Below are 25,540 nucleotides of genomic sequence, written 5' to 3'. Positions count from 1 at the left end.
CCGACCTCACCTCTCCCTCGCCCCGACCTCACTCCTCCCTCGCCCCGACCTCACCGCTCCCTCGCCCCGACCTCACCGCTCCCTCGCCCCGACCTCACACCTCCCTCGCCCCGACCTCACCTCTCCCTCGCCCCGACCTCACCGCTCCCTCGCCCCGACCTCACCGCTCCCTCGCCCTGACCTCACACCTCCCTCGCCCCGACCTCACCACTCCCTCGCCCCGACCTCACCGCTCCCTCGCCCTGACCTCACCTCTCCCTCGTCCCGACCTCACCTCTCCCTCGTCCCGACCTCACCTCTCCCTCGTCCCGACCTCACCTCGCCCTGACCTCACCTCTCCCTCGCCCCGACCTCACCGCTCCCTCGCCCTGACCTCACCTCTCCCTCGTCCCGACCTCACCTCTCCCTCGTCCCGACCTCACCTCTCCCTCGCCCCGACCTCGCCGCTCCCTCGCTCTGACCTTGCCGCTCCTGCTTGACACTCATCGACCTGGATCTTGGATATTCATTACGTCAAAGACTGTTGTGGGGCTTTTTTAGGGTGATAAAGATTTAGGCCAAGAAATTGGCCAACTTCGCGCTTCCCGGTATGGCCTCCGGGAGGGCGACAACGGGGCGCTAACGATTTACCGACCGGGCGCGGCGAGATGAACGACTGCCGCTAACACCGGTGGAACATTGTGCCCCGACCTCCTTCGCCCAGAGATCCTGACGCCATTGCCGAGCGCATCGCCCCGGTAGCACCCCGGACTTCGGTTCCGCCGATTCTCCCAAGGCAGAACCGGCAGCGATGTCCGTTCCCTTTGAGGGAGGGAAGAAGCCTCTCAACGCGGCAGTACTGCGCACCCACTGTCCCGCCTGCGTTCTGTTGCGCTCCGGGAAGTAAGTGGAGCGTTTGATTTAGCCTTTCTGGAGCAAACACCAAACTTTTTGAACTAATTTTGTTCAACTTTCAAACATTAGCGCCCCAAGCAGAGCACACCCGAATATCACCCCCTCGGGTGTAATATATTCTGTCGAAATAATTCTTGGTCTGAAGGAAGGGTGCCATTTCCCCCGGCGTCTGTTGGTTGTGTTGGTAGTGCCGTGCTCACCTGTACTCAAACAAAGGAAGCACAGAGCAGGACCGTCCTTGTCTGTTGCCTGAAACCGAATGTCGAATCTGTGCATCTGTCTCCTCCTCCAAACCCCCCCACACCCCACCTCCAAACCCCCACACCCCACCTCCACACCCCACCTCCACCCCCCCACACCCCACCTCCACTCCCCCACACCCCAACTCCACCCCCCCACACCCCACCTCCAAACCCCCACACCCCACCTCCACCCCCCCACCCCACCTCCAAACCCCCACACCCCACCTCCACACCCCACCTCCACCCCCCACACCCCACCTCCAAACCCCCCCACCCCACCTCCACACCCCCCCACCCCACCTCCACACCCCACCTCCACCCCCCCACACCCCACCTCCAAACCCCCACACCCCACCTCCAAACCCCCCCACCCCACCTCCAAACCCCCACACCCCACCCCCCCACACCCCACCTCCACCCCCCCACACCCCACCTCCACCCCTCCACACCCCACCTCCACCCCCCCACACCCCAACTCCACCCCCCCACACCCCACCTCCACCCCCCCACCCCACCTCCAAACCCCCACACCCCACCTCCACCCCCCACACCCCACCTCCACACCCCACCTCCACCCCCCCACACCCCACCTCCACCCCCCCACCCCACCTCCAACCCCCCACACCCCACCTCCACACCCCACACCCCACCTCCACCCCCCCACACCCCACCTCCACCCCCCCACCTCCACCCCCCCACACCCCACCTCCACCCCCCCACACCCCACCTCCAACCCCCCCACACCCCACCTCCACCCCCCCACACCCCACCTCCACCCCCCCACACCCCACCTCCACCCCCCCACACCCCACCTCCACCCCCCCACACCCCACCTCCACCCCCCCACACCCCACCTCCACCCCCCCACACCCCACCTCCACACCCCCACACCCCACCTCCAAACCCCCCCACACCCCACCTCCACCCCCCCACACCCCACCTCCACCCCCCCACACCCCACCTCCACACCCCACACCCCACCTCCACACCCCACCTCCACCCCCCCACACCCCACCTCCACCCCCCCACACCCCACCTCCACACCCCACACCCCACCTCCACCCCCCCACACCCCACCTCCACCCCCCACACCCCACCTCCACCCCCCCACCCCACCTCCAAACCCCCACACCCCACCTCCACCCCCCACACCCCACCTCCACACCCCACCTCCAACCCCCCACACCCCACCTCCACCCCCCCACACCCCAACTCCACCCCCCCACACCCCACCTCCAAACCCCCACACCCCACCTCCAAACCCCCACACCCCACCTCCACCCCCCCACACCCCACCTCCAAACCCCCACACCCCACCTCCACCCCCCCACCTCCACCCCCCCACACCCCAACTCCACCCCCCCACACCCCACCTCCAAACCCCCCCACCCCACCTCCAAACCCCCACACCCCACCTCCACACCCCACCTCCACCCCCCCACACCCCACCTCCAAACCCCCACACCCCACCTCCAAACCCCCCCACCCCACCTCCAAACCCCCACACCCCACCCCCCCACACCCCAACTCCACCCCCCCACACCCCACCTCCACCCCCCCACACCCCACCTCCAAACCCCCACACCCCACCTCCAAACCCCCACACCCCACCTCCACCCCCCCACACCCCACCTCCAAACCCCCACACCCCACCTCCACCCCCCCACACCCCACCTCCAAACCCCCACACCCCACCTCCAAACCCCCCCACCCCACCTCCAAACCCCCACACCCCACCCCCCCACACCCCAACTCCACCCCCCCACACCCCACCTCCACCCCCCCACACCCCACCTCCACCCCCCCACACCCCACCTCCACCCCCCCACACCCCACCTCCACCCCCCCACACCCCACCTCCACCCCCCCACACCCCACCTCCACCCCCCCACACCCCACCTCCAAACCCCCACACCCCACCTCCACACCCCACCTCCACCCCCCCACACCCCAACTCCACCCCCCCACACCCCACCTCCACCCCCCCACGAGTCCTTGACATTCTGGTCCATGAAGTGCAAGAAACTTGGTCCACAATTTGCCCTTGTATTTCTAACCCGAAGGTGAGTGCAAATAGATTTGTCCTGCTGGAGTTCGGTGGGCCCGCAGGCTGCTTTTAGCACTTGTTGGTGGACACATCCTAAATCGGAAAACACCAAGTCCTTTCATGGTCAGTAATTGGACTACATGCAAGTTATAGAGAGAAAGAAAGAAAGAAAGACTTGCATTTATATAGCGCCTTTCACGACCACCGGACGTCTCAAAGCGCTTTACAGCCAATGAAGCACTTTTTGGAGTATAGTCACTGTTGTAATGTGGGAAACGCGGCAGCCAATTTGCACACAGCAAGCTCCCACAAACTGCAACGTGATAATGACTGGATAATCTGTTTTTGTTATGTTGATTGAGGAATAAATATTGGCCCCAGGACACTGGGGATAACTCCCCTGCTCTTCTTCGAAATAGTGCCCTGGGATTTTTTACGTCCACCCGAGAGAGCAGACGGGGCCTCGGGTTAATGTCTCATCCGGAAGACGGGAGCATGGATTAAGACTTTATATGTGGCTCCTGAGGTTCCTCGGCTCACAAAATGCTTGAATACCTTCACCTAAATAACCAAGATGACGACCGACTGAGTAACGTGTTATTTGTTTGGCATTTACCTCATTATTTTAGAGTTGATCCGTTTCTCTTTATCCGGGTTTTTTTTTTAAGTATAACTGCTCCATATTCTAGTGAAAGCTACTTTAGAATGAGGTTTTGCTCTGCTTCATATTATAAGTGAAAGTTTGCTGGAAAAATTCTGGAATAAGAGGGTTCCCGAGTCCGACAAAAAGTAAAGGGTTGTGTATTTTTGTTGTTGGCAGGAATTTGAGAATAACGAGGGCGAGGATTACACCGGAGAATTCTCGCCCCACACCACTTCCTCGTCACAGAATGGGCCCGAGGTTTACATACTGCCGCTCACTGAGGTCTCACTTCCTGTGTCAAGCCAGCCATCTACAAGATCAGGTAAACAGCGGGAACAGCAGGATTTCCTTTTGAATAATGCTCGTGCATGTGTGAGGTCTGATCGTCAAAAGGCGCAAGTGCTTTTGGCTGCCTCCCCGTTGGCCTTCATTGCAAGGGGGATCGTGTATAAAAGCACAGAAGTCCTGCTATAGCTGTACAGGGTATTGGTGAGGCCACACCTGGAGTACTACGTTCAGTTTTGGTCGCCGTATTTAAGGAAGGATATGCTTGCACTGGAAGCTGTTCAGAGAAGGTTCACTCGGTTGATTCCAGAGATCAGGGGGTTGACTTATGAGGCAAGGTTGAGTAGGTTGGGCCTGTACACATTGGAGTTCAGAAGAATGAGGGGTGATCTTATTGAAATGTATAAGATAATGAGGGGGCTGGACAAGGTGGATGCAGAGAGGATGTTTCCACTCAGAGGGGGAAACTAAAACTAGGGGACATGGGGCCCAAATTTCCCCATGAGCTGCACCGTTTTTTTTTTGGTGTAACTTGATTTTTCTGATGTATCTTTTTAGTTGCAAATATGGCCATTTAATTTGCACCAGTGTAAGTGAGTTAGTTAGGTTTTTTGTTAGGTCATTTTTTTTTTCAAAAGGGGGCGTACCCAGCCACTTACACCATTTATGCCAATTTGGCCAGAAAAAAGTTGTACTAAACTAACTTAGGGCAGCCTATGTGTCCACTTTTGTCCGCACAGAAAGACCTTACTTACAGATAAGGAATCGGCGCAAGTAACTACATTTCAAGCACCACTAAGTATCAAACAAAGCACAAAAAGTAATAAGCAATTAATTAACAAATAAAATAGAAGGAACCCTGCCCCTAAAGCACCAAAATCAATCAGTAAATAACAAATAAAAAATAGAAGTCCTAACTTGGGGAACGCAGCAGGCCGCCGATGAGGGAGCCCATTCCGCTAGGCTGGGGGGCTGGGGGGGTGGGGGGGTGGGGGGAGGGAGGGGAGGAGGAGGAGGAGGAGGGAGGAGGAGTGGGGGAGGGAGAAGAGGGGGGAGGAGGGAGGGGAGGAGGAGGGGGGAGGGAGGAGGGAGGGGAGGAGGAGGGGGGAGGGAGGAGGAGGGGGAGGAGAGGAGGGGGGGAGATGGAAGTACCCTCTTGCAAAGCACGTCTAGATTGATGGCATCAAACACCCGCATGAATCCCCAGTTCATCTGGTCGAGAGTTACAAACCCAGACCTCCAGAAATTCTTCAGGAGTTTTACAATCAGGTCAGAGGTGTCGCCACTGGTGGATTCAAGAACCATCACCACAGGCCCCTCCCAGGCCAAAGTTCCATCTTGATTTTCTTAAAGTGTTTCTAATCTGTAAATCGCCTAATCCAAGGCTGAAAGGGATCAAATCATCTTTTGACATGAAGGGAAGAAAACAATCAGATGACACAGCCTGCAGAGCACACTCTGGCCGCTGATGAGGGAGCCCATTCAGCCAGGGCTAGGGACGGTGTGCTTCAGGCCCCTCCCACACAGCCTGCAGTGCGAATTTGCAGAAGCGGCCTGCCAGGAGCTGCTGCACATGCGCGCAGACTCTAGCGCGCATGTGCAGAGGTCCCGGCACTGTTTTCAGCACCGGGTCCTGGCTCGACCCCCAATCCTTTGGGCCACGCTGCACCATGACGGAGGAGAGGCTGGGGAGCGACCGGAATACGGACGTCTTTTTTCGGCGGGCAAAAGCGCCGCATCTCGAGTGAGGGTGCCAGAAAAACAGTTTAGGCAAACTCTAGCCCATAGAATAAGGGGCCGCCCATTTAGAACTGAGATGAGGAGAAATTTCTTCTCTCAGAGGGTTGTAAATCTGTGGAATTCTCTGCCTCGGAGAGCTGCGGAGGTTGGGTCATTGAATATATTTAAGGCGGAGAGTGAAACTAGAGATTTTTGAGCGATAAGGGAGTAAAGGGTTATGGGGAGCGGACAGGGAAGTGGACCTGAGTCCATGATCAGATCAGCCATGATCTTATTGAATGGTGGAGCAGGCTCGAGGGGCCAAATGGCCTACTCCTGCTCCTATTTCTTACGTTCTTATTCCTCAACTACCGGTGAACAGTATGTTACCAGAAGATGAACCAATAAACTATTTGTATTCGGTTGTTGCGCATTTGGTTACTGTCTGCGTGGAGCTGCAGCCACAAATGATCAAAGGTTCCCTGGAGATTCTGGGGTACAATCTGAGGTGGAATCGCTGCCAAGTCCTCTCACTGGGTTCCCAGCTCCCACTTGATCCCATGGCTCGACGATCTAACCCAAACTGGCCACGAGCCGAACACAAGGGAGTCTCTCATTTCCTTCTCAATCCGAGGTACCCTTGCATCCGTTGCTGAGGGCATTGCGGTGGAAAGTTACAATCCCTGGTCCTTGCTGAGCTAGCTGATCTCAGTGGAGTTGGCAGTCGGGACACTGAGAGAGGGCGCGAGAGCCCGGGACGTGGGCCAGTGTTGCAGCTCCTGATCGCGATTCACGTCCCCCTGCTGGAAGGAACGTGTGTGTGTCGGTGGCCAACGGGTGGGTGAGAACTGCATTGAGTGCACCGGTCAAAGCCTTCCTGAAAAAAGTGCGGCATCCCCACCGACACCTGGGAGTCCCTGGCCAAAGACCGCCCTGAGTGGAGGAAATGCATCCGGGAGGGCGCTGAGCGCCTAGAGTCTCGTCGCCGAGTGCATGCAGAAAACAAGCGCAGACAGCGGAAGGACCGCGCGGCAAACCCATCCCACCCAACCTTACCCTCAACGACTGTCTGTCCCTCCTGTGGCAGGGACTGTGGCTCTCGTATTGGACTGCTCAGCCACCGAAGGACTCATTCTAAGAGTGGAAGCAAGTCTTCCTCGATTCTGCCGGACTGCCTATGATGATGATGAAAGTACTGGTGATATCTGTTGGCACTCACTCCATGCTCTCACTCTCAGCGAAAGCACTGGAGGGAGGTTAGCCCCTGTAAAGCCATACTCCAGCACAAAGGCACTGCTTTTGGGAGGGGAGAAAGAAATTTGCGCGCTTTTTTTTTGAAGGAAAAATGTAAAAATTGGATTTCGAGTACATGTTTCTTCCCGCTGCGAATACCTTTGCGATTAAGAGACACTCTCGGTTGGCTTCTTTTGCTTTGACTGTGCTAATTGAACAATTTCACTTGTCAGAATTTCACTCTAGCGGGGAAAAAAAACAGTAACGCAATGTTGTTTGGACAGAAAATGTGGAGGTTTTGTTGATGCCTGGGATGTCCAAACCCAGCACTGTGGACAAGGCCTCTCACACAGGATTCTTCAACCGTTGAAGCTAACGGACAGATCATCACGGGCTACTGTTTTCCGGCCACGCGCCTCACAAATTGTTCCTGTAGTCACACGCAATGCCACCTTTCTGCCACGTTGGAACGGCAGGCTCTGTATTGGCACGAGCGTCACTTATCGGGTGAGGTATCTTCTCGGTTTGTTATCTTTCAGAAAGCATCACCGCAAGAATCTGTTGCGTTTGCTTGCAAGCTTAGAAAATTGCGAGGAAACGCAATGGAATACATTTTTAAGGAGGCTCACATTGTATTAAAAAAAACTTAAAGAGAAACACTTGAGATAGCAGCCATTTTCTCTGATGTGTGGGGGATGACTTAATTCACTCATGGTCCTGGCAGTATGAGATCATCATCATCATCATAGGCAGACCCTCAGAATCGAGGAAGACTTGCTTCTTCTCTTAAAGTGAGTTCTCAGGTGACTGTACAGTCCAATGCGGGAATTACAGTCTCTGTCGCAGGTGGATCAGACAGTGGTTGAAGGAAAGGGTGGGTGGGGAGTCTGGTTTGCCGCACGCTCCTTCCGCTGCCTGCGCTTGTTTTCTGCATGCTCTATGTTATATATGTGGACTTGTATTTACTCAGTACAGCTACCAGAGGGCTCTTCCCCTGGAGTCCCAAGGAATTCCATAATCCCTTAGGAACACAGGTATTTAAGGAGGCTTCACAGGTTGGAGAGGCACTCTGGAGACCTGCAATAAAAGACCAAGGTCACACTTTACTTTGAGCTCACAGTGTTCAGTCTGACTCTTTCTCCATACACAACAACTGGCGACGAGATACAGATAGCGAACCCAAAGAATCAGAGAACAGCGGGGATCCTGGAGAAATATTCGGAGGGAGATGATTGGGAAACCTTTGTGGAGCGACTCGACCAATACTTCGTGGCCAACAAGCTCGATGGGGAAGAGAGCGCTGCCAAACGAAGGGCGATCCTCCTCACCGTCTGTGGGGCACCAACGTATGGCCTCATGAAGAATCTGCTCACTCCAGCGAAACCCACGGAGAAATCGTACGACGATTTGTGCACGCTGGTCCGACCCGAAGGAAAGCGTTCTGATGGCGAGGTACCAGTTCTACACCTACAAAAGATCTGAAGGCCAGGAAGTGGCAAGTTATGTCGCCGAGTTAAGAAGCCTTGCATGACATTGCAAATTTGAAGGACATTTGGAGCACATGCTCAGAGACTTTTTCGTACTTGGCATTGGCCAAGAAACCATACTTCGCAAACTTCTGACTGTAGAGACCCCAACCTTGAGTAAGGCCATAGCGATAGCCCAGGCGTTCATTGCCACTAGTGACAATACTAAGCAAATCTCTCAGCACACAAGTGCTGCTACAAGTACTGTGAACAAAGTGATGTTGTTTTCGAATCGTAACTTACAGGGCAGGTCACACATACCTGCAGCTGCATGTCCGCAGATGACTCAGAGTCCACCATCGAGGGTGATGAATGTAAGGCCTTTAACACCTTGTTGGCGCTGCGGGGGTGATCATCGTTTCCATTCATGCCGATTCAAAGAGTATGTTTGCAAAGGCTGTGGAACAATGGGACACCTCCAACGAGTGTGCAGGCAAGCTGCAAAGCCTGTTAAACCTGCAAACCACCATGTTGCAGAGGAGGACAGATCCACGGAGGATCACGACGAACCAGAGCCTCAGATCGAGGAGGCAGAGGTACATGGGGTGCACACATTCACCACGAATTGTCCCCCGATAATGCTGAATGTTAAACTAAATGGATTCCCAGTGTCAATGGAGCTGGACACGGGCGCGAGCCAGTCCATCATGGGCAAAAAGACTTTCGAAAGGTTGTGGTGCAACAAGGCCTTAAGTCGAGTCTTAACTCCAGTTCACACGAAACTAAGAACTTACACAAAAGAATTGATTCCTGTAATCGGCAGTGCTACCGTAAAGGTCTCGTACGATGGAACGGTGCACAAGCTACCACTCTGGGTGGTACCGGGTGATGGTCCCACTCTGCTCAGCAAGAGCTGGCTGGAAAAGATACGCTGGAACTGGAACAACGTCCGAGCACTATCGCCCGCTGACGACACTTCGTGTGCCAAGTCTTAAACAAATTTCCTTAACTGTTCGAACCAGGCATCGGGAAATTCCAAGGAGTAAAAGTGCAGATCCAACTAATTCCGGGGGAGCGACCCATCCATCACAAGACGAGAGCAGTACCGCACATGATGAGAGAAAGGGTAGAGATCGAGCTAGACCGGCTGCAAAGAGAGGGCATCATTTCACCGATCGAGTTCAGCGAGTGGGCCAATCCTATTGTCCCAGTCCTCAAGGGAGATGGCACCGTCAGAATCTGTGGCGATTACAAAGTAACTATCAATTGTTTCTCCCTGCAGAACCAATACCCACTACCAAAGGCCAACGACCTCTTTGCAACGCTGGTGGGAGGAAAGACATTCACGAAGCTGGATCTGACTTCAGCCTACATGACGCAGGAACTGGAGGAAACATCGAAGGCCCTCACCTGCATCAATACGCACAAAGGTCTTTTTGTTTATAACACATGCCCCTTTGGAATCCGATCAGTGGCGGCAATATTCTAGAAAAACATGAAAAGTTTACTAAAGTCGGTCCCGCACACGGTGGTCTTCCAGGACGACATCTTGGTCACAGGTCGGAACACAGCCGAGCATCTGCAGAACCTGGAGGAGGTTTTTAGTCGACTCAACCGCGTGGGGCTCAGGTTAGAATGCTCGAAGTGCGTTTTCCTGGCACCTGAAGTGGAGTTCTTGGGAAGGAGGATTGCGGTGGACGGCATCAGGCCCACCAACGCGAAGATGGAGGCAATCGAGAATGCATCGAGGCCACAGAACGTGACGGAGCTGCGGTCGTTTCTGGGATTCTTGAACTACTTTGGTAACTTCTTACCGGGTCTCAGCCCCCTGCTAGAACCACTACATGTCTTACTATGAAAAGGGGGCGAATGGGTTTGGGGCAAAAGCCAAGAAAATGCCTTTATAAAAGCGAGAAAATTGTTATGCTCAAACAAATTGCTTGTGTTGTATGATTCATGTAAGCGTTTGGTACTAGCATGTGATGCGTCGTCATATGGCGTCGGGTATGTATTGCAACAAGCTAATGATTTCGGGAAACTGCAACCGGTTGCTTATGCCTCCAGGAGTCTGTCTAAGGCTGAGAAAGCCTACAGCACGATTGAAAAAGAAGCGTTAGCGTGTGTCTACGGGGTAAAGAAAATGCATCAATACCTGTTTGGACTAAAATTCGAATTGGAAACTGACCATAAGCCACTTATATCCCTGTTTTCCGAGAGTAAAGGGATAAATACCAATGCATCGGCCCGCATCCAGAGATGGGCACTCATGTTGTCCACATACAACTACGCCATCCGCCACAGGCCAGGCACAGAAAATTGCGCTGATGCTCTCAGTAGGCTGCCATTGTCCACCACGGGGGCGGAAATGGCACAGTCCGCAGATCTAACCATGGTTATGGAAGCATTTGAGAGTGAGTAATCTCCTGTCACTGCCCCGCAGATCAAAACCTGGACAAGCCAGGACCCCTTATTATCTCTAGTCAAAAGCTGTGTGCTTCACACGAGCTGGTCCAGTGTCCCAGTGGAAATGCAGGAAGAGATAAAACTGTTCCAGCGGCGCAAAGATGAAATATCTATACAGGCACACTGCCTTCTGTGGGGCAATCGAGTAGTGGTCCCCAAGAAGGGCAGAGACACCTTCATCAATTACCTCCACAGTACCCAGCCAGGCATCGTAATGATGAAAGCAATATCCAGATCTCACGTATGGTGGCCCGGTATTGATGCGGACTTAGAGTCCTGCGTTCACAGATGTAATACATGCTCGCAGTTAAGCAATGTACCCAGGGAGGCGCCACTAAGTTTATGGTCTTGGCCCTCCGAACCGCGGTCTAGGGTACACGTCGACTATGCAGGCCCGTTCTTGGGTAAAATGTTCCTTGTGGTTGTAGACGCATATTCCAAGTGGATTGAATGTGAGATAATGTCGGCTAGCGCGTCCGCTGCCACTACTGAAAGCCTGCGGGCCATGTTTGCCACACACGGCTTACCCGATGTCCTGGTGAGCGACAACGGGCCATGTTTTACCAGTGCTGAGTTCAAAGAATTCATGACCCGTAACGGGATCAAACATGTCACATCTGCCCCATTTAAACCAGCGTCCAATGGTCAGGCAGAAACGGCAGTGCAAAGCATCAAGCAAGGCTTGAAGAGGGTAACAGAAGGCTCACTGCAGACTCGCCTATCCTGAGTCCTGCTTAGCTACCGCACGAGACCCCACTCACTCACCTGGATCCCACCTGCTGAACTGCTCATGAAAAGAGCACTTAAGACAAGGCTCTCGTTAGTTCACCCTGATTTACATGAACAGGTAGAGAGCAGGCGGCTTCAACAAAGTGCATACCATGATAGCGCAAATGTGTCACGCGAGATTGAAATCAATGATCCTGTATTTTTATTAAATTATGGACAAGGTTCCAAGTGGCTTCCCGGCACTGTTGTGGCCAAAGAGGGGAGCAGCGTGTTTCAGGTCAAACTATCAAATGGACTCATTCACCGGAAACACTTGGACCAAATCAAACTCAGATTCACGGACTATCCTGAGCAACCCACCTTGGACCCAACCTTTTTTGATCCCCCAACATACACACCAGTGGCAACCGGCACCACGGTTGACCACGAAGCAGAACCCATCATCCCCAGCAGCCCAGCAGGGCCCAACACGCCAGCCAGCCCAGCAGGCCAGCTGCACAGCAGCCCAGCAAGGGCCCAACAAATGATTCAACAACACCAGCTTTCACACCGAGACGATCAACCAGGGCAAGAAGGGCCCCAGATCGACTCACATTGTAAATAGTTACACTGTTGACTTTGGGCGGGGGGGAGTGTTGTTATATATGTGGACTTGTATTTACTCTGTACAGCCACCAGAGGGCTCTTCCCCTGGATTCCCAAGGGATCCCATAATCCCTTGGGAGCACAGTTATTTAAGGAGGCTTCACAGGTTGGAGAGGCACTCTGGAGGCCTGCAATAAAAGACTAAGGTCACACTTTACTTTGAGCTCACAGTGTTCAGTCTGGCTCTTTTTCCATACACAACACTCTCAGCACCCTCACAAATGCTCGTCCTCCACTTAGGGCGGTCTTTGGCCAGGGACTCCTCGGTGTCGGTGGGGATGTTGCACTTTATTAAGGAGGCTTTGAGTGTGTCCTTGAAACGTTTCCTCTGCCCACCTAGGGCTCGCTTGCTGTATAGGAGTTCTGAGTAGAGAGCTTGCTTGAGAGTTTCGTGTCGGGCATGCAGACGATGTGGCCCACCCAACAGAGCTGGTCGAGTGTGGTCAGTGGTTCAATGCTGGGGACGTTTCCTGAACGAGAACACTGATGTTCGTGCGTCTATTCTCCCAGTGGAATTGCAGGATCTTGTGGTGGCAGCGTTGGTGGTACTTCTCCAGCACTTTGAGATGTCTGCTGTATATGGTCCACATCTCTGAGCCATATAGGAGGCCGGGTATCACTACTGCCCTGTAGACCATAAGCTTGGTGCCAGATTTGAGGTTCTTCAAACACTCTCTTCCTCAGGTGACCGAAGGCTGCGCTGGCGCACTGGAGGCAGTTTTGGATCTCGTCATCGATGTCTGCCCTTGCTGATAGTAAGCTCCCGAGGTATGGAAAGTGGTTCACATTGTCCAGGGCCGCACCGTAGATTTTGATGACCGGGGGACAGTGCTGTGTGGCGGGGTAAGGTTGGTGGAGGACCTTTGCCTTACGGATGTTTAGTGCAAGGCCCGTGCTTTCATACGCCTCGGTGAAGGTGTTGACAGTGACTTGGAGTTCAGTCTCTGAATGTGCGCAGACACAAGCATCGTCCGCGTACTGTAGTTCGATGACAGAGGATGGGACAACCTTGGATCTAGCCTGGAGGCGGCGAAGGTTGAACAGGTTCCCACTGGTTCTATAGTTTAGTTCCACTCCAGCGGGGAGCTTATTGACTGAGGTGGAGCATTGCAGTGAGGAAGATCGAGAAGAGGGTTGGCGCGATGACGCAGCCCTGCTTGACCCCGGTCCGGACGTGGATTGGGTCTGTGGTGGATCCGTTGGTCAGGATCACGGCCTGCATGTCGTCGTGGAGCAGGGGGAGGATGGCGACGGATTTTTGGGGTATTTCGGCCGGTTCGATGCAAGCCCCAGAGACGCTACGGCCAACTCGGAACCAGCCTCAGCGCTGACCCCGGATTCTCTTCGGCCAGCGGCCCAATCTGTGGAGGCGAAAGCAGCTGGAGGAGCTGCGGTGGAGCCACTGTCGGGCACATGGCGCGGGTAATGGCCGCGGGCTCGTGGCGCGAGTAATGGCAGTGGCCACTCTGACTTCTCTCGAGACCCCTCAAAAAGCTAAAATGGAGCGTCCCTCATCCCCACCCTTCATCACACCTATGAGATCATCCACATCAACTCTATCTCTTACAGGATTCTCTGGACAGAAATAGTCATTGTTAATGTGGTGATTGGTGTATTGTGGTGGGAGATACAGACCTTGATCAATGATGACTAGTGCATCAACACCAAAATGTACCACTAATGTCAGCCTCCTGCTGCAACGAGACCAATAATGTGAAACACAGAGCTAATATTCTTTGCGTCTGTTCCTAGCCGAATGTAATCCATTATTCATCGGTTGCACACTCTAAGTATGAGGCCCTCGCTAATAACGCAGCAGGTTGATGTGCGACAGCATTCCTTGTGTTCTTCTTTGAATTCGTTCCGGGATGTGGGCGTCGCTGGCAAGGCCGGCATTTATTGCCCATCCCTAATTGCCCTTGAGAAGGTGGTGGTGAGCCGCCTTCTTGAACCTCTGCAGTCCGTGTGGTGAAGGTACTCCCACGGTGCTGTTAGGGAGGGAGTTCCAGGATTTTGACCCAGCGACTGTTCTGTCTGCAATTACCATCGAATAAATCCACGAGGCCTTGTACTGTGAGTAAGAGCTGTGTGACTTCAGTCCACTTAATACGACTGTAAAGTGAGAGGCAGCATGGCTGACCGCCTTTTATATGCCCCTGCACACCTGGGCAGGTAACCCCTGGGGCCTCCAATAGCAGCGCCCTCAGGTGGTACATTGTACATAGTTACATGTACCACTAATGTCAGCCTCCTGGTGAATACAAAGAGTTTGCATACATGACAGCGACGATGAAGGAATGGCCAATATATTTCCAAGTCAGGATGGTGTGTGATTTGGAGGGGAACTCGGAAGTGGCAATTTCTCAATCTGGGACAGGTCACTGGGACTGCAGGGGTGCAGGACTGTCCCTGAGAGGCGGTAAAGATTGGCAGGGTTGTCACCATGGGCCACTATTATGTATCTCCTGCCAACTGATTACAGAACACCTTTCGAAGGCTCAAACTCTAGCTGACTGGGGGTCCTTGTGCATGAATCCCAAAAAGTTAGTTTGCAGCTGCAGCAGGTAATCAGGAAGGCGAATGGAATGTTGGCCTTCATTGCGAGAGGGATGGAGTACAAAAGCAGGGAGGTCTTGCTGCAACTGTACAGGGTATTGTTGAGGCCGCACCTGGAGTACTGCATGCAGTTTTGGTCATCTTACTTAAGGAAGGATATACTAGCCTTGGAGGGGGTACAGAGATGATTCACTAGGCTGATTCCAGAGATGAGGGGGTTACCTTATGATGATAGATTGAGTAGACTGGGTCTTTACTCGTTGGAGTTCAGAAGGATGAGGGGTGATCTTATAGAAACATTTTAAAATAATGAAAGGGATAGACAAGATAGAGGCAGAGAGGTTGTTTCCACTGGTCGGGGAGACTAGAACTAGGGGGCACAGCCTCAAAATACAGGGGTGACAATTTAAAACCGAGTTGAGAGGGAATTTCTTCTCCCAGAGGGTTGTGAATCTGTGGAATTCTCTGCCCAAGGAAGCAGTTGAGGCTAGCTCATTGAATGTATTCAAATCACAGATAGATAGATTTTTAACCAATAAGGGAATTAAGGGTTATGGGGAGCAGGCGGGTAAGTGGAGCTGAATCCACGGCCAGATCAGCCATGATCTTGTTGAATGGCGGAGCAGGCTCAAGTGGCTAGATGGCCTACTCCTGTTCCTAATTCTTATGTTCTTATTCTTATGACCTTTGACCTGTCTGCCAGGGAGCAGGGAATCCTAAAGCAGCAAATATAACCAACCAATGGAAGAAATCATATTTTTTTTTATATGTAGTTTGTTGTAGCTGACCTCAAGCTGTAACTACTTTGCACTTTTGTGTTCTCGTCCTGATTATTTGCATAAATAATACTTGCATTTGCTCAACCTTTGACTTTTCAACTCTGACCTACGAACCCAGGATGTTTCTGCTTTCTCAACATATTCAACAGGTTTCATTGAACAATTCCGTTCCATTGAAGGATGAATCAGTCCATGTTTTGGTGTAGGTATTTAAACAACATCAAAATGAACTTTCAACCTACCTGTCATTTTTCTAACCGTATACGTGCAGGTAATCTGTGGGACTAAATGGCACAGAGGCGAAAGTGACTGCATTTTCTTATAGGATCTCCATTCACGCCCAGTCCGGAGATGAGTAGTCGGTTGAAGCTGTCAGAAAAGTGGGTTAGACTCTGTCCCGTGACCTCTGGAGAGCCTTTAAGTTCAAACCCAACCCAATCTTGTGTCTCGGGATGTAAGAGGTCTGTAAGAGGAAATGAGTTTGGCCAGTCTTGATTCGGCACTAATTAGCAATCTGACTTCGACGGTGTGGAAAATGTCCGGGTGGTGCTGTAGGGAGTGGGTTTCCCAGGTTCGGGCCGAGGCATGTTGCTTTCAAAGCGGAGGGAACTTTATTTTGTGCCGGACTGTGCTACAACTGACCTGCCACTGCTTTGATGCTGGGTGCCTGAAATGGAACGATTCTTCATTGAGGGGCATAACAATAAAAGAGAGAAGCCGATGCTGTGTTTTGCAAACATATTGGGTCACAACTGAAAGAAGCCAGTGCAGGACCCGTATCTAGACATCAGGGGGCTCATAATCTCCACCCCAGAGATATTCTTGGACAATATAACTTAGGGTTCTGTAATGTATGCAGCTGTGAATATGCTCACGGGTACGCTCGTGGCCTTCCGTGAGAGGTGGGCACCGGAGGGACTGGAGTGCATCAACTCCCCCGGCAACCAAATTTTAATTTGAACCACTTACTGTATAAAGTTTAATTTGTTTATTTGTCGGTTTTGGTGCCCCTTTAACAAGAGGGCACTTGATTTATAGATCAAACTAAAATAGTTGTAGAGCTGTTGAGTTCGGAGTGGCTTAGCCGGTCCCGTGATGTTCACAAGACTCAATAAAACCCCAGCCAGTTGGGTTCGGGGGATCCACAATGAGGCAGGTGATTGTGGGCCTGGTGGGTGAACTTTTGTTAATAAATTAATTAGTTCTTAATAGGAATGTGTTGCTATGAATTCTTAGGCAAAGAACGCAATAAGCAAATACATTACAGGTTCAAATATGCTCACAGGTGCTGGGACCAGCATTCAGTCGGGTTCTGGTGCGGGGCAGTGCTGTTACAGATTTATCAATCTACTGAACAGTACATTTGAGCTAATTTATCTCCTCTATAATGGTATCCGTGTAAATCACACATTCTTCTATACCCCTTGTGCTGTCAGATAAGCTTATGTTTTTGAGCTACTGCTTTCACAGTCCACTCACCCTGAAACAACTAGGGTCACTTTTCACACATTGTGGAAGCGGCAAAAGCAGGAATGTTGATACATTACATAAAAAACGACAGTTTGGAAGATGAATTACCAATCTGGGTGAAGGAGGCCTTCACTTGTTTTTTTGTCTTACCTTTCTCTGTTATATCAATGCCATTGCTCCTCTGAACCTGCCTCTCCTGTCCCTTCTCCGCTCCGAGTCGTCAGTACTGCCTACTCCTCATCCTCACTCCATTAAAATCAAAACCCATCACGCCAACCCTTGTAACTCATTCATTGCCGGCTCCTTACCTTCCCCAGTCTTTCCCTTCATCCTGCTCTCGTACAGACCTTTACAATCCAAGGCTGGCATCACTCAATCTACATAAGAACATAAGAAATAGGAGCAGGAGTCGGCCATTTGGCCCCTCGAGCCTGCTCCCTCATTCAATAAGGTCATGGCTGATCTGATCTTGGCCTCAACTCCACTTCCCCGCCCGCTCCCCATTACCCTTGACTCCCTCTACGGCTTAGAATCATATGGCACAGAAGGAGGCCATTCGGCCCATCGTGCCTGTGTGGGCTCTTTGAATGAGCTATCCCATTAGTCCCACTCCCTCCTGCTCTTTCCCCAGAGCTCTGCAAATATTTCCTTTCCAAATATTCAATTTGCTTGATTTATGCTCGTTGCTGTTTGTGGGATTGCAAATTTGGCTGCCTGCATAACAAGAGTGGCTAGACTTCGAAAGCAATGCTTTGACTGTGACGTGTTGCGGGGCATCGTAAAGGACGGGAAAGGCACTACCTCAATGCAGGTTCTTTCTCTTCCTTCCTGCGCTACAAACCTTGGCCTCTCACCTAAGTTGATCTGATGTTTTATAAACCTGCCCTGGCTCCTCTAATTCTGCCCTCTTGAGCATCCCTGATTATAATCGCTCAACCATTGGTGGCTGTGCCTTCTGTTGCCTGGGCCCCAAGCTCTGGAACTCCCTGCCTAAACCTCTCCGCCTCTCTACCTCTCTTTCCTCCTTTTAGAAGCTCCTTAAAACCTACCTCTTTTTGGTCACCTGCCCTAATTTCTCTTATGCGGCTCGGTGTCAAATGTTTTGTCTCATAATACTCCTGTGAAGTGCTTTGGGACATTTCACTACGTTAAAGGCACCATATAAATACAAGTTGTTGTTGTTGTAATTCATCACTAACCATCCCATATTTATTATCCAGCAGGAAACAGAAAACAGCCAATCAATTCCTAACTTTTCAGGGCATAATATTTTTTAAATAAATAAAGTGTGATCAATTTTGTTGAAAGTTATGCTTTTCAATCACTTTGCACTACAGAGATTTGATAGAATATACACTTTGGAAAATCAAAACCTTTTTAAAACTACAATGTGGTGCCTGTTCACCCTCCCGTGAGCTACAGGCTGAAAGAGTGACACTGGGTGGCTGTGTGTGAAGCGTGAGCAGGTGGTTGTTTTGTGTTTTCCCTTGGCGAACAGTGCGATTAATAGGCGGACCGGTCACAGATTTCATGGCCGCAACCATCTTTACACCGATCCATGGTACAGCGGGAGGGCTGTATGCGCAGCCGCAGTTCATTGGCTGAATCACAGTTGGGGGTGGTGGGGGGGGGGGGGGGGACCGCCCACATCCATCGAACACAAGATTCCCGCTGTGGGTCCACCCGGAATTCCGAGCCAGAGCTCCGACCTCCGACCTCCGCTCGCCGGGACTGTCGGGAGTGGGATTCGAACGCTGTACCTTCCGACCCAGGCTGGAATGCTATTGCTGCACCAAACGCTTGCTCCGACTGAGCAGGTCAGTCAGCGTCCATGGAACGAGCAAAGAGTTCATGCTCCAGGTGCAGACCCTACACCAGAACTGGCAATGGTTGGAGATGATTAGCGTTTAAAAAGTCAGGGAAGGAGGGGGTACGCACGCACGGACACGGAAGATGCACGCACGCACGCACGCACAGACAGACATACACACGCACAGACGCACAGACACAGATGAACACACACACAGACAGACACACAGACAGACATACACACACACACACACACACACACACAGTCAGACACGCACGGACATAGGCACACAGACAGACGTACACACACACACACACACACAGTCAGACACACACGGATACAGGCACACAGACAGACGTACACACACACGCAGACGTACACACAGACAGACGCGCACACACACAGACACACAGACAGATGCACACACACACACACAGACAGACGCACACACACACACAGACAGACGCACACACACACAGACAGACGCACACACACACAGTCGCATGCACAGACAGAGACACACACACACAGACGCACACACAGACAGACGCGCACACACATAGACACACAGACAGACGCACGCACACACACACAGACAGATGCACACACACACAGATGCACACGCACAAACAGACGCACGCACAGACAGAGACACACGCACAAACAGATGCACGCACACACAGACGCATGCACGCACATACAGGCACACATAGGTGCACACACAGAAAACAAAGAGACAGTTAAATGACTGGAATGATATTAACATGAGACAAATAGAAATTCATGAAGTGAATTAAAAGACACAAAGAACACGTAAATAGCTGAGGTGATGGGAGAAGGCAGGTCTGAATTGGGAACAGGAAGTTCTGGCTCCTGTGACCAGTGAAATATGATGGGGCCTAAATATCCCCACCCACCGCACGCACCCCATTTGAATGTCTTCTACTGCAGCTGCGGTTTAAGTCGCCTCTTGAGCGAAATTCCGCTCTTTGTTGCTTTTTTTTTTACTTGGATCCGGAAGTCGCTCTAACTGGGGGCGGTGACGACACGAGAGGGGCGGAGGTTGGGGGCGGTGACTACGTGAGAGGGGCGGAGGTTGGGGGCGGTGACTACACGAGAGGGGCGGAGGTTGGGGGCGGTGACGACACGAGAGGGGCGGAGGTTGGGGGCGGTGACTACGTGAGAGGGGCGGAGGTTGGGGGCGGTGACTACGTGAGAGGGGCGGAGGTTGGGGGCGGTGACTACGTGAGAGGGGCGGAGGTTGGGGGCGGTGACGACACGAGAGGGGCGGAGGTTGGGGGTGGTGACTACGTGAGAGGGGCGGAGGTTGGGGGTGGTGACTACACGAGAGGGGCGGAGGTTGGGGGCGGTGATGACACGAGAGGGGCGGAGGTTGGGGGTGGTGACTACGTGAGAGGGGCGGAGGTTGGGGGCGGTGACTACACGAGAGGGGCGGAGGTTGGGGGCGGTGATGACACGAGAGGGGCGGAGGTTGGGGGCGGTGACTACACGAGAGGGGCGGAGGTTGGGGGCGGTGATGACACGAGAGGGGCGGAGGTTGGGGGCGGTGACTACACGAGAGGGGCGGAGGTTGGGGGCGGTGATGACACGAGAGGGGCGGAGGTTGGGGGCGGTGACTACACGAGAGGGGCGGAGGTTGGGGGCGGTGACTACGTGAGAGGGGCGGAGGTTGGGGGCGGTGACTACACGAGAGGGGCGGAGGTTGGGGGCGGTGACTACGCGAGAGGGGCGGAGGTTGGGGACGGTGACTACACGAGAGGGGCGGAGGTTGGGGGCGGTGACGACACGAGAGGGGCGGAGGTTGGGGGCGGTGACGACACGAGAGGGGCGGAGGTTGGGGGCGGTGACGACACGAGAGGGGCGGAGGTTGGGGGCGGTGACTACACGAGAGGGGCGGAGGTTGGGGGCGGTGCGGAGTGACCGCCGCAATGACATCATCGCAGCGCCGCGTCACCACAGCTTCTCTTCACCTAAAGGGGCGAGCCTTCGCGGTTTAAAAACTTCAGCCGACTGGGCCACCAGGGAGGGTTTCGGCCGGGCCAGGGGCATAATTGTCGGGCAGACCTGGCAATTGACCGCCAAAAAAAAAAAACCATGGTGGCAGCGGCCGTGCCTCCTCCCCTTTAAGGGGAGCTGCACCGCCGGTGCAGAAGGCCTGAGCCTCACTGGACCACCGGGAAAAACAGGTTCTGGCACCGCCGGGTGGTGCCGAAGATTTTCCGAGGGGAATGTCGCTGTCGGGGGGGTGGGGGGAGGGGTGCGCATGGGGATGACGTACTTCCCACCGATCGGCAGCAGCAGAGCGGGGGGGGGGGATCGAGGCAGTGCCGGCAAAACGCGGGAGGGCAATTGGGCTAGCAGCGGCCATTGCACCAGAAGATTTGCGGTGGTAACAGGCCTTCAGGAAGACTGGCACTTTGGGCCCCGGGGTGTGCGTGCTCATTTCCTGCCGGGTATGCACTTTGTGCCGTATTGGGTATTACACCCTGTAGTCGACCATTGCCGGTGCAGTTTGGGCTCCTGTTCCGATAGTGGGTCGCTCCGGTTTCTCAGGCAAACAGCGGCGAAAGCTGTCTTCAAAGACTGCCACCAAAAAGGCCAATAAAAAAATGTAAAACTGACCTGAATGTGGAACCAGAAGTAGCAGGAGTATCTGACTCTTGGCTCTGCATTATACAGCGGGCTGCTTCTAGCCACCACACACTCCCTCCTCCCCGATCTCCCCCCACCCCCCCCCCCGGACCCCGGGCGGTCTGGTGCCTGCGTTCTCACCAGCCGATCTTCGCCATCCACGTGACCAGCGCCTGCAGGTTGAGGCACGGCTGGCCTCCCCGGCACATTGCCCGCGTCCTGATCACCCAAGGGGACCAATTGCAAGTGGCCTTCCAGGCCGAGCGTCCTGCCCGCTTTCGGGTTTCACCAGAGGCGATAACCTCGCTCGTGTATCGGTCCCAAACATCACCGTCGGCTCTGCGCAAGCTGGCATTTTCAGCACTGACTGTTTTTTGTACACGAGGGCAGATGGGAGCCTTGAAGAGATAGGTTGGGGGTGTTGTCCTTGGACAGGAAAGCGATGGTAGCCTCACAGAGGCAGTATAATCGCACTGGAGAGAATAACATGTGCAACGATGGCCTTAGCCAGGAGCTATTAGCGTTTAGTTTTTCTGCACAAGGGCACATTTTACTGCACCAGTGTGACTAGTCTCATTCTCTCAGACCGAGACTGCCAGTTTGATACCACTTTGTGCTGAAATATCGCCAGCCCCATGCTGCAGACACACAGCCACTCGGAGCTGCTGCAAGGCTGCCAAAGCCCATCTCACAGAGGACCCTGACATTTGGCAGAGAGGGGAGACTTTCAGCACGGCGTCCTCAGCTGAATTTGAAATCCAGTTGCAAAGGTAAAGTGCCCATGTTCCACCGCTCTGTATAATCTTGTTACGTGTTTGATTTTGGACCAACAAGGCTGTAAAACGTCCTCATGGCCAAAATAAAATTGTACCATAAGAAAGCATTATCTGAACAGCATTGGTTTTGCACATTTAATGACGCTTGACTACTGTACTTTGCATTACACTAATTGCGAGGTTTTCTGTAAACTGCGCTGTGGGAACATCCATAACAGAATTCAAATCGACACTGGTTTGTTCAAGATATAATCTGTAATATGTGTTCCAATTCCGCTTCTGTAAATATCTTTATGCCGTACACGGCACTTGCTCACTTTAAAACTAATTGTCCGAATGCCAGAGAGAGGCTAAAGAGAGCAACAGATATTTTACCAATGTCACAAGCAGTTGCTGCTTGTTGACATTTCATCCCCGTGACCTGGGCCATGTTGGGCTGAGGTGGTAAAATTGAAAGCTTCCTGTTTGGCCGAGGAAGTGTAGACGGTCGCCGGATTCCCCACGGGAACCGAGCCGGAGTCTTAAACCTTTCAACCGTTGGAGCAACACCTGCACGTGGGCTGAGCTGTTGTTTCATTATTTGGGTACGGCCATTACAGAATTCACATTGACACTGAAGTGTCAGTGGGAGGCACACTCGCCATGTGTCAGAAGGTTGTGGGTTCCAGTCCCACCCCAGGGGACTTAGCACAAAATCCAGGCCGACACTCCCAGTGCAGTGCTGAGGGAGCGCTGCACTGTCGGAGGTGCTGACTTTTAGGTGACACGTTAACCCCGTCTACCTTCTCTGGTGAACGTAAAAGATCCCACGGCACCTTTTGAAGAAGAGCAGGAGAGTTCTCTTAAGCAGGTCCAAGGTGCATCACGGAATCATAGAATGGTTACAGCACAGGAGGCCATTCGGCCCATCGAGCCCGTGCCGGCTCTCTGCAAGAGCACCTCAGCCAATCCCACTTCCCTGCCCTTTCCCCGTAGCCCTGCAATTTTTTTTCCTTCAGGTACATATCCAGCTCCCTTTTGAAGGACTTACCCTCTCCCTCGAGCGTGGGCCCAGCTTCTGCAGTGGTGGTTACTTTTCTCCAGGCAGGACCCATCAAAGCAGCGACCCTCTCTTCCAAGGGTGTCAGTGACTGCAGATTTGCCGGGCCTCCTCCTGTTCGAGTTCTTTCCCTTTTATTATGTGCCACTTTCCTCTGCAAAGATGTAAACCTAACTTTTTAGAGAGGGTGTCTTTCTGCTGGCTGGGACATACAGATGGTTACATTTACGATTGCAATTCCAGTGAATAAATGAAAATATTACTTACACTAACGACTTGACCAAGGTCCTGCCACTTCTTTTTACACTGGCCTCCAGACCTCGGGGTGGTCACCATTGTGCAGTAATCTTCTGCAACTTGGTTCCAGCGTTTGGTTCATTTCTTTGGGTTGGAACTTTTATGTGACCTCTGCTGGTGTCCAGTTCCTGCCACCTGGTCTCAATCACAGTAACTAGTGCCTCCACTTCATCCTGCAAGCAGTTCTTGGTCCTTGCACCGCGTTGCATCTTGTACTGCTGCAGCTGCGATTTTTCCAATGCTCTCACACAGCACTCCTTCTCACACACACAACAGGCTCTTTAAAAATGGCCGATTGCCAACTCGGAGCTGTACTGCGCATGCCCGGCCTTTGCAACGACGTCAAAAATGTCACTTTTTTTGTTGCACATGCGCAGAAGGTGCGGCATTGTTTCTTCGACGCACAGGCTCTTCCCCCCGAGAGGACTGGACACACTGCATGGCGCCAAATTCGAATTATAGATCGGGGAAACTTTGGCAAATTATTTCCGGCACATTTCTAGCCTAGAAAAACCGACGTAACTATGGCAATATGCCAGAAAATGAGCTTGGGCAAAATTGAGCCCAATGATTTTATTTTTTCATTCTTTTTCAGCGATTTAGTGGGTAAGGGTTTTATGAATTTTTATTTTTTGTTATTTGGAATTTCTTTTTTTGGTGTTTTCCCCCTCTCCCTAGGCCCAACTCGCAAGCGGTAATCAGTTTTTTAAAAAACTGTCCGGATTTCAGATCAGCACGATGTCCGGACTTTGGAACATTCCGAATTTTGGAACTCTGGATTTTGGACACTCAACCTGTATCTCTATTTATGAAGCCCTGTAATCCCGTAAGCTTTTTTAACCACTTTCGCAAGCTGCCCTGCCACCTCCAAAGATTTGTGCACATATACCCCCAGGTCTCTCTATTCATGCACCCCCTTCAGGATTGTACCCTTTAGTTTTATATTTCCTCTCATTCTTTCTACCAAAATGTAACACTTTGCACTTTTCTGCGTTAAATTTCATCTGCCACATGTCCGCCCATTCCAACAGCCTTTCAGGCAGTGCATTCTAGCCCCTAACCACTCGCTGTCTGTATCCTCTTGAAGTCTGTCACTGCTCACTACACTTCCAAGTTTCATGTCATCTGCAACTTTTGAAATTATGCCCTGTCCATCCAAGTCATTAATATATATCAAGAAAAGCAGTGGTCCTAGAACCAACCCCTGGGGAACATCACTGTATACCTTCCTCCAGTCCAGCCATTCGCCACGATTCTCTGTTTCCTGTCACTTAGTCAATTTCATATCCATGCTGCCACTGTCCCTTTTATTCCATGGGTCTCAAATTTTCTGGCAAGCCTATTATGTGGTACTTTGTCAAACGCCTTTTGGAAATTTATGTACACCACATCAAACGCATTACTCTCATCAACCCCCTCTGTTACCTCATCAAAAAACTCGATCAAGTTGGTTAAACACGATTTACCTTTAACAAACCCGTGCTGGCTTTCCTTAATTAATCCAAGTGACCGTTAATCTTGTCCCTGATTATTGTTTCTAAAAGCTTCCCCAATACCGAGGTTAAACTGACTGGCCTACAGTTTCTGGGTTTATCTTTACACCCTTTTGTGAACCAGGGTGTTGTTATATATGCAGATTATAGTTATACTCTCTGTGTAGTCACTATAGTTGCATAAGATGGAGACTTGTTACCTGATGTACTATCAATAAGGTTTACACTGTGTATATACTATGCTGTCACCACTAGAGGGTGCAACTGATGGAGACAGGGGTTTCCTGCCCCTGTGACAGAGG

The 25,540-nt window shown here is 52.4% G+C and overlaps 1 protein-coding gene across 5 annotated transcripts in view; it reads left to right on the top strand.

Moving 5' to 3' along the window:
• Positions 1 to 25,540, top strand: part of aatkb (apoptosis-associated tyrosine kinase b) — a 497,277-nt gene that overhangs the window by 388,988 nt on the left and 82,749 nt on the right. For all 5 annotated transcript variants that reach the window (XM_070857818.1, XM_070857819.1, XM_070857817.1 and 2 more), the window contains one exon: positions 4,004 to 4,148. In XM_070857818.1, the coding sequence (XP_070713919.1) occupies positions 4,004 to 4,148 (145 nt within the window). The remainder of the gene's footprint in view (positions 1 to 4,003; positions 4,149 to 25,540) is intronic.

The sequence above is a fragment of the Pristiophorus japonicus genome, chromosome 16 (assembly GCF_044704955.1).
Source record: "Pristiophorus japonicus isolate sPriJap1 chromosome 16, sPriJap1.hap1, whole genome shotgun sequence".
Lineage (NCBI taxonomy): Eukaryota > Metazoa > Chordata > Chondrichthyes > Pristiophoridae > Pristiophorus > Pristiophorus japonicus.
The sequence above is the reverse complement of the archived record's forward strand: the minus strand, read 5'-3'. Positions and strand labels throughout refer to the sequence as shown.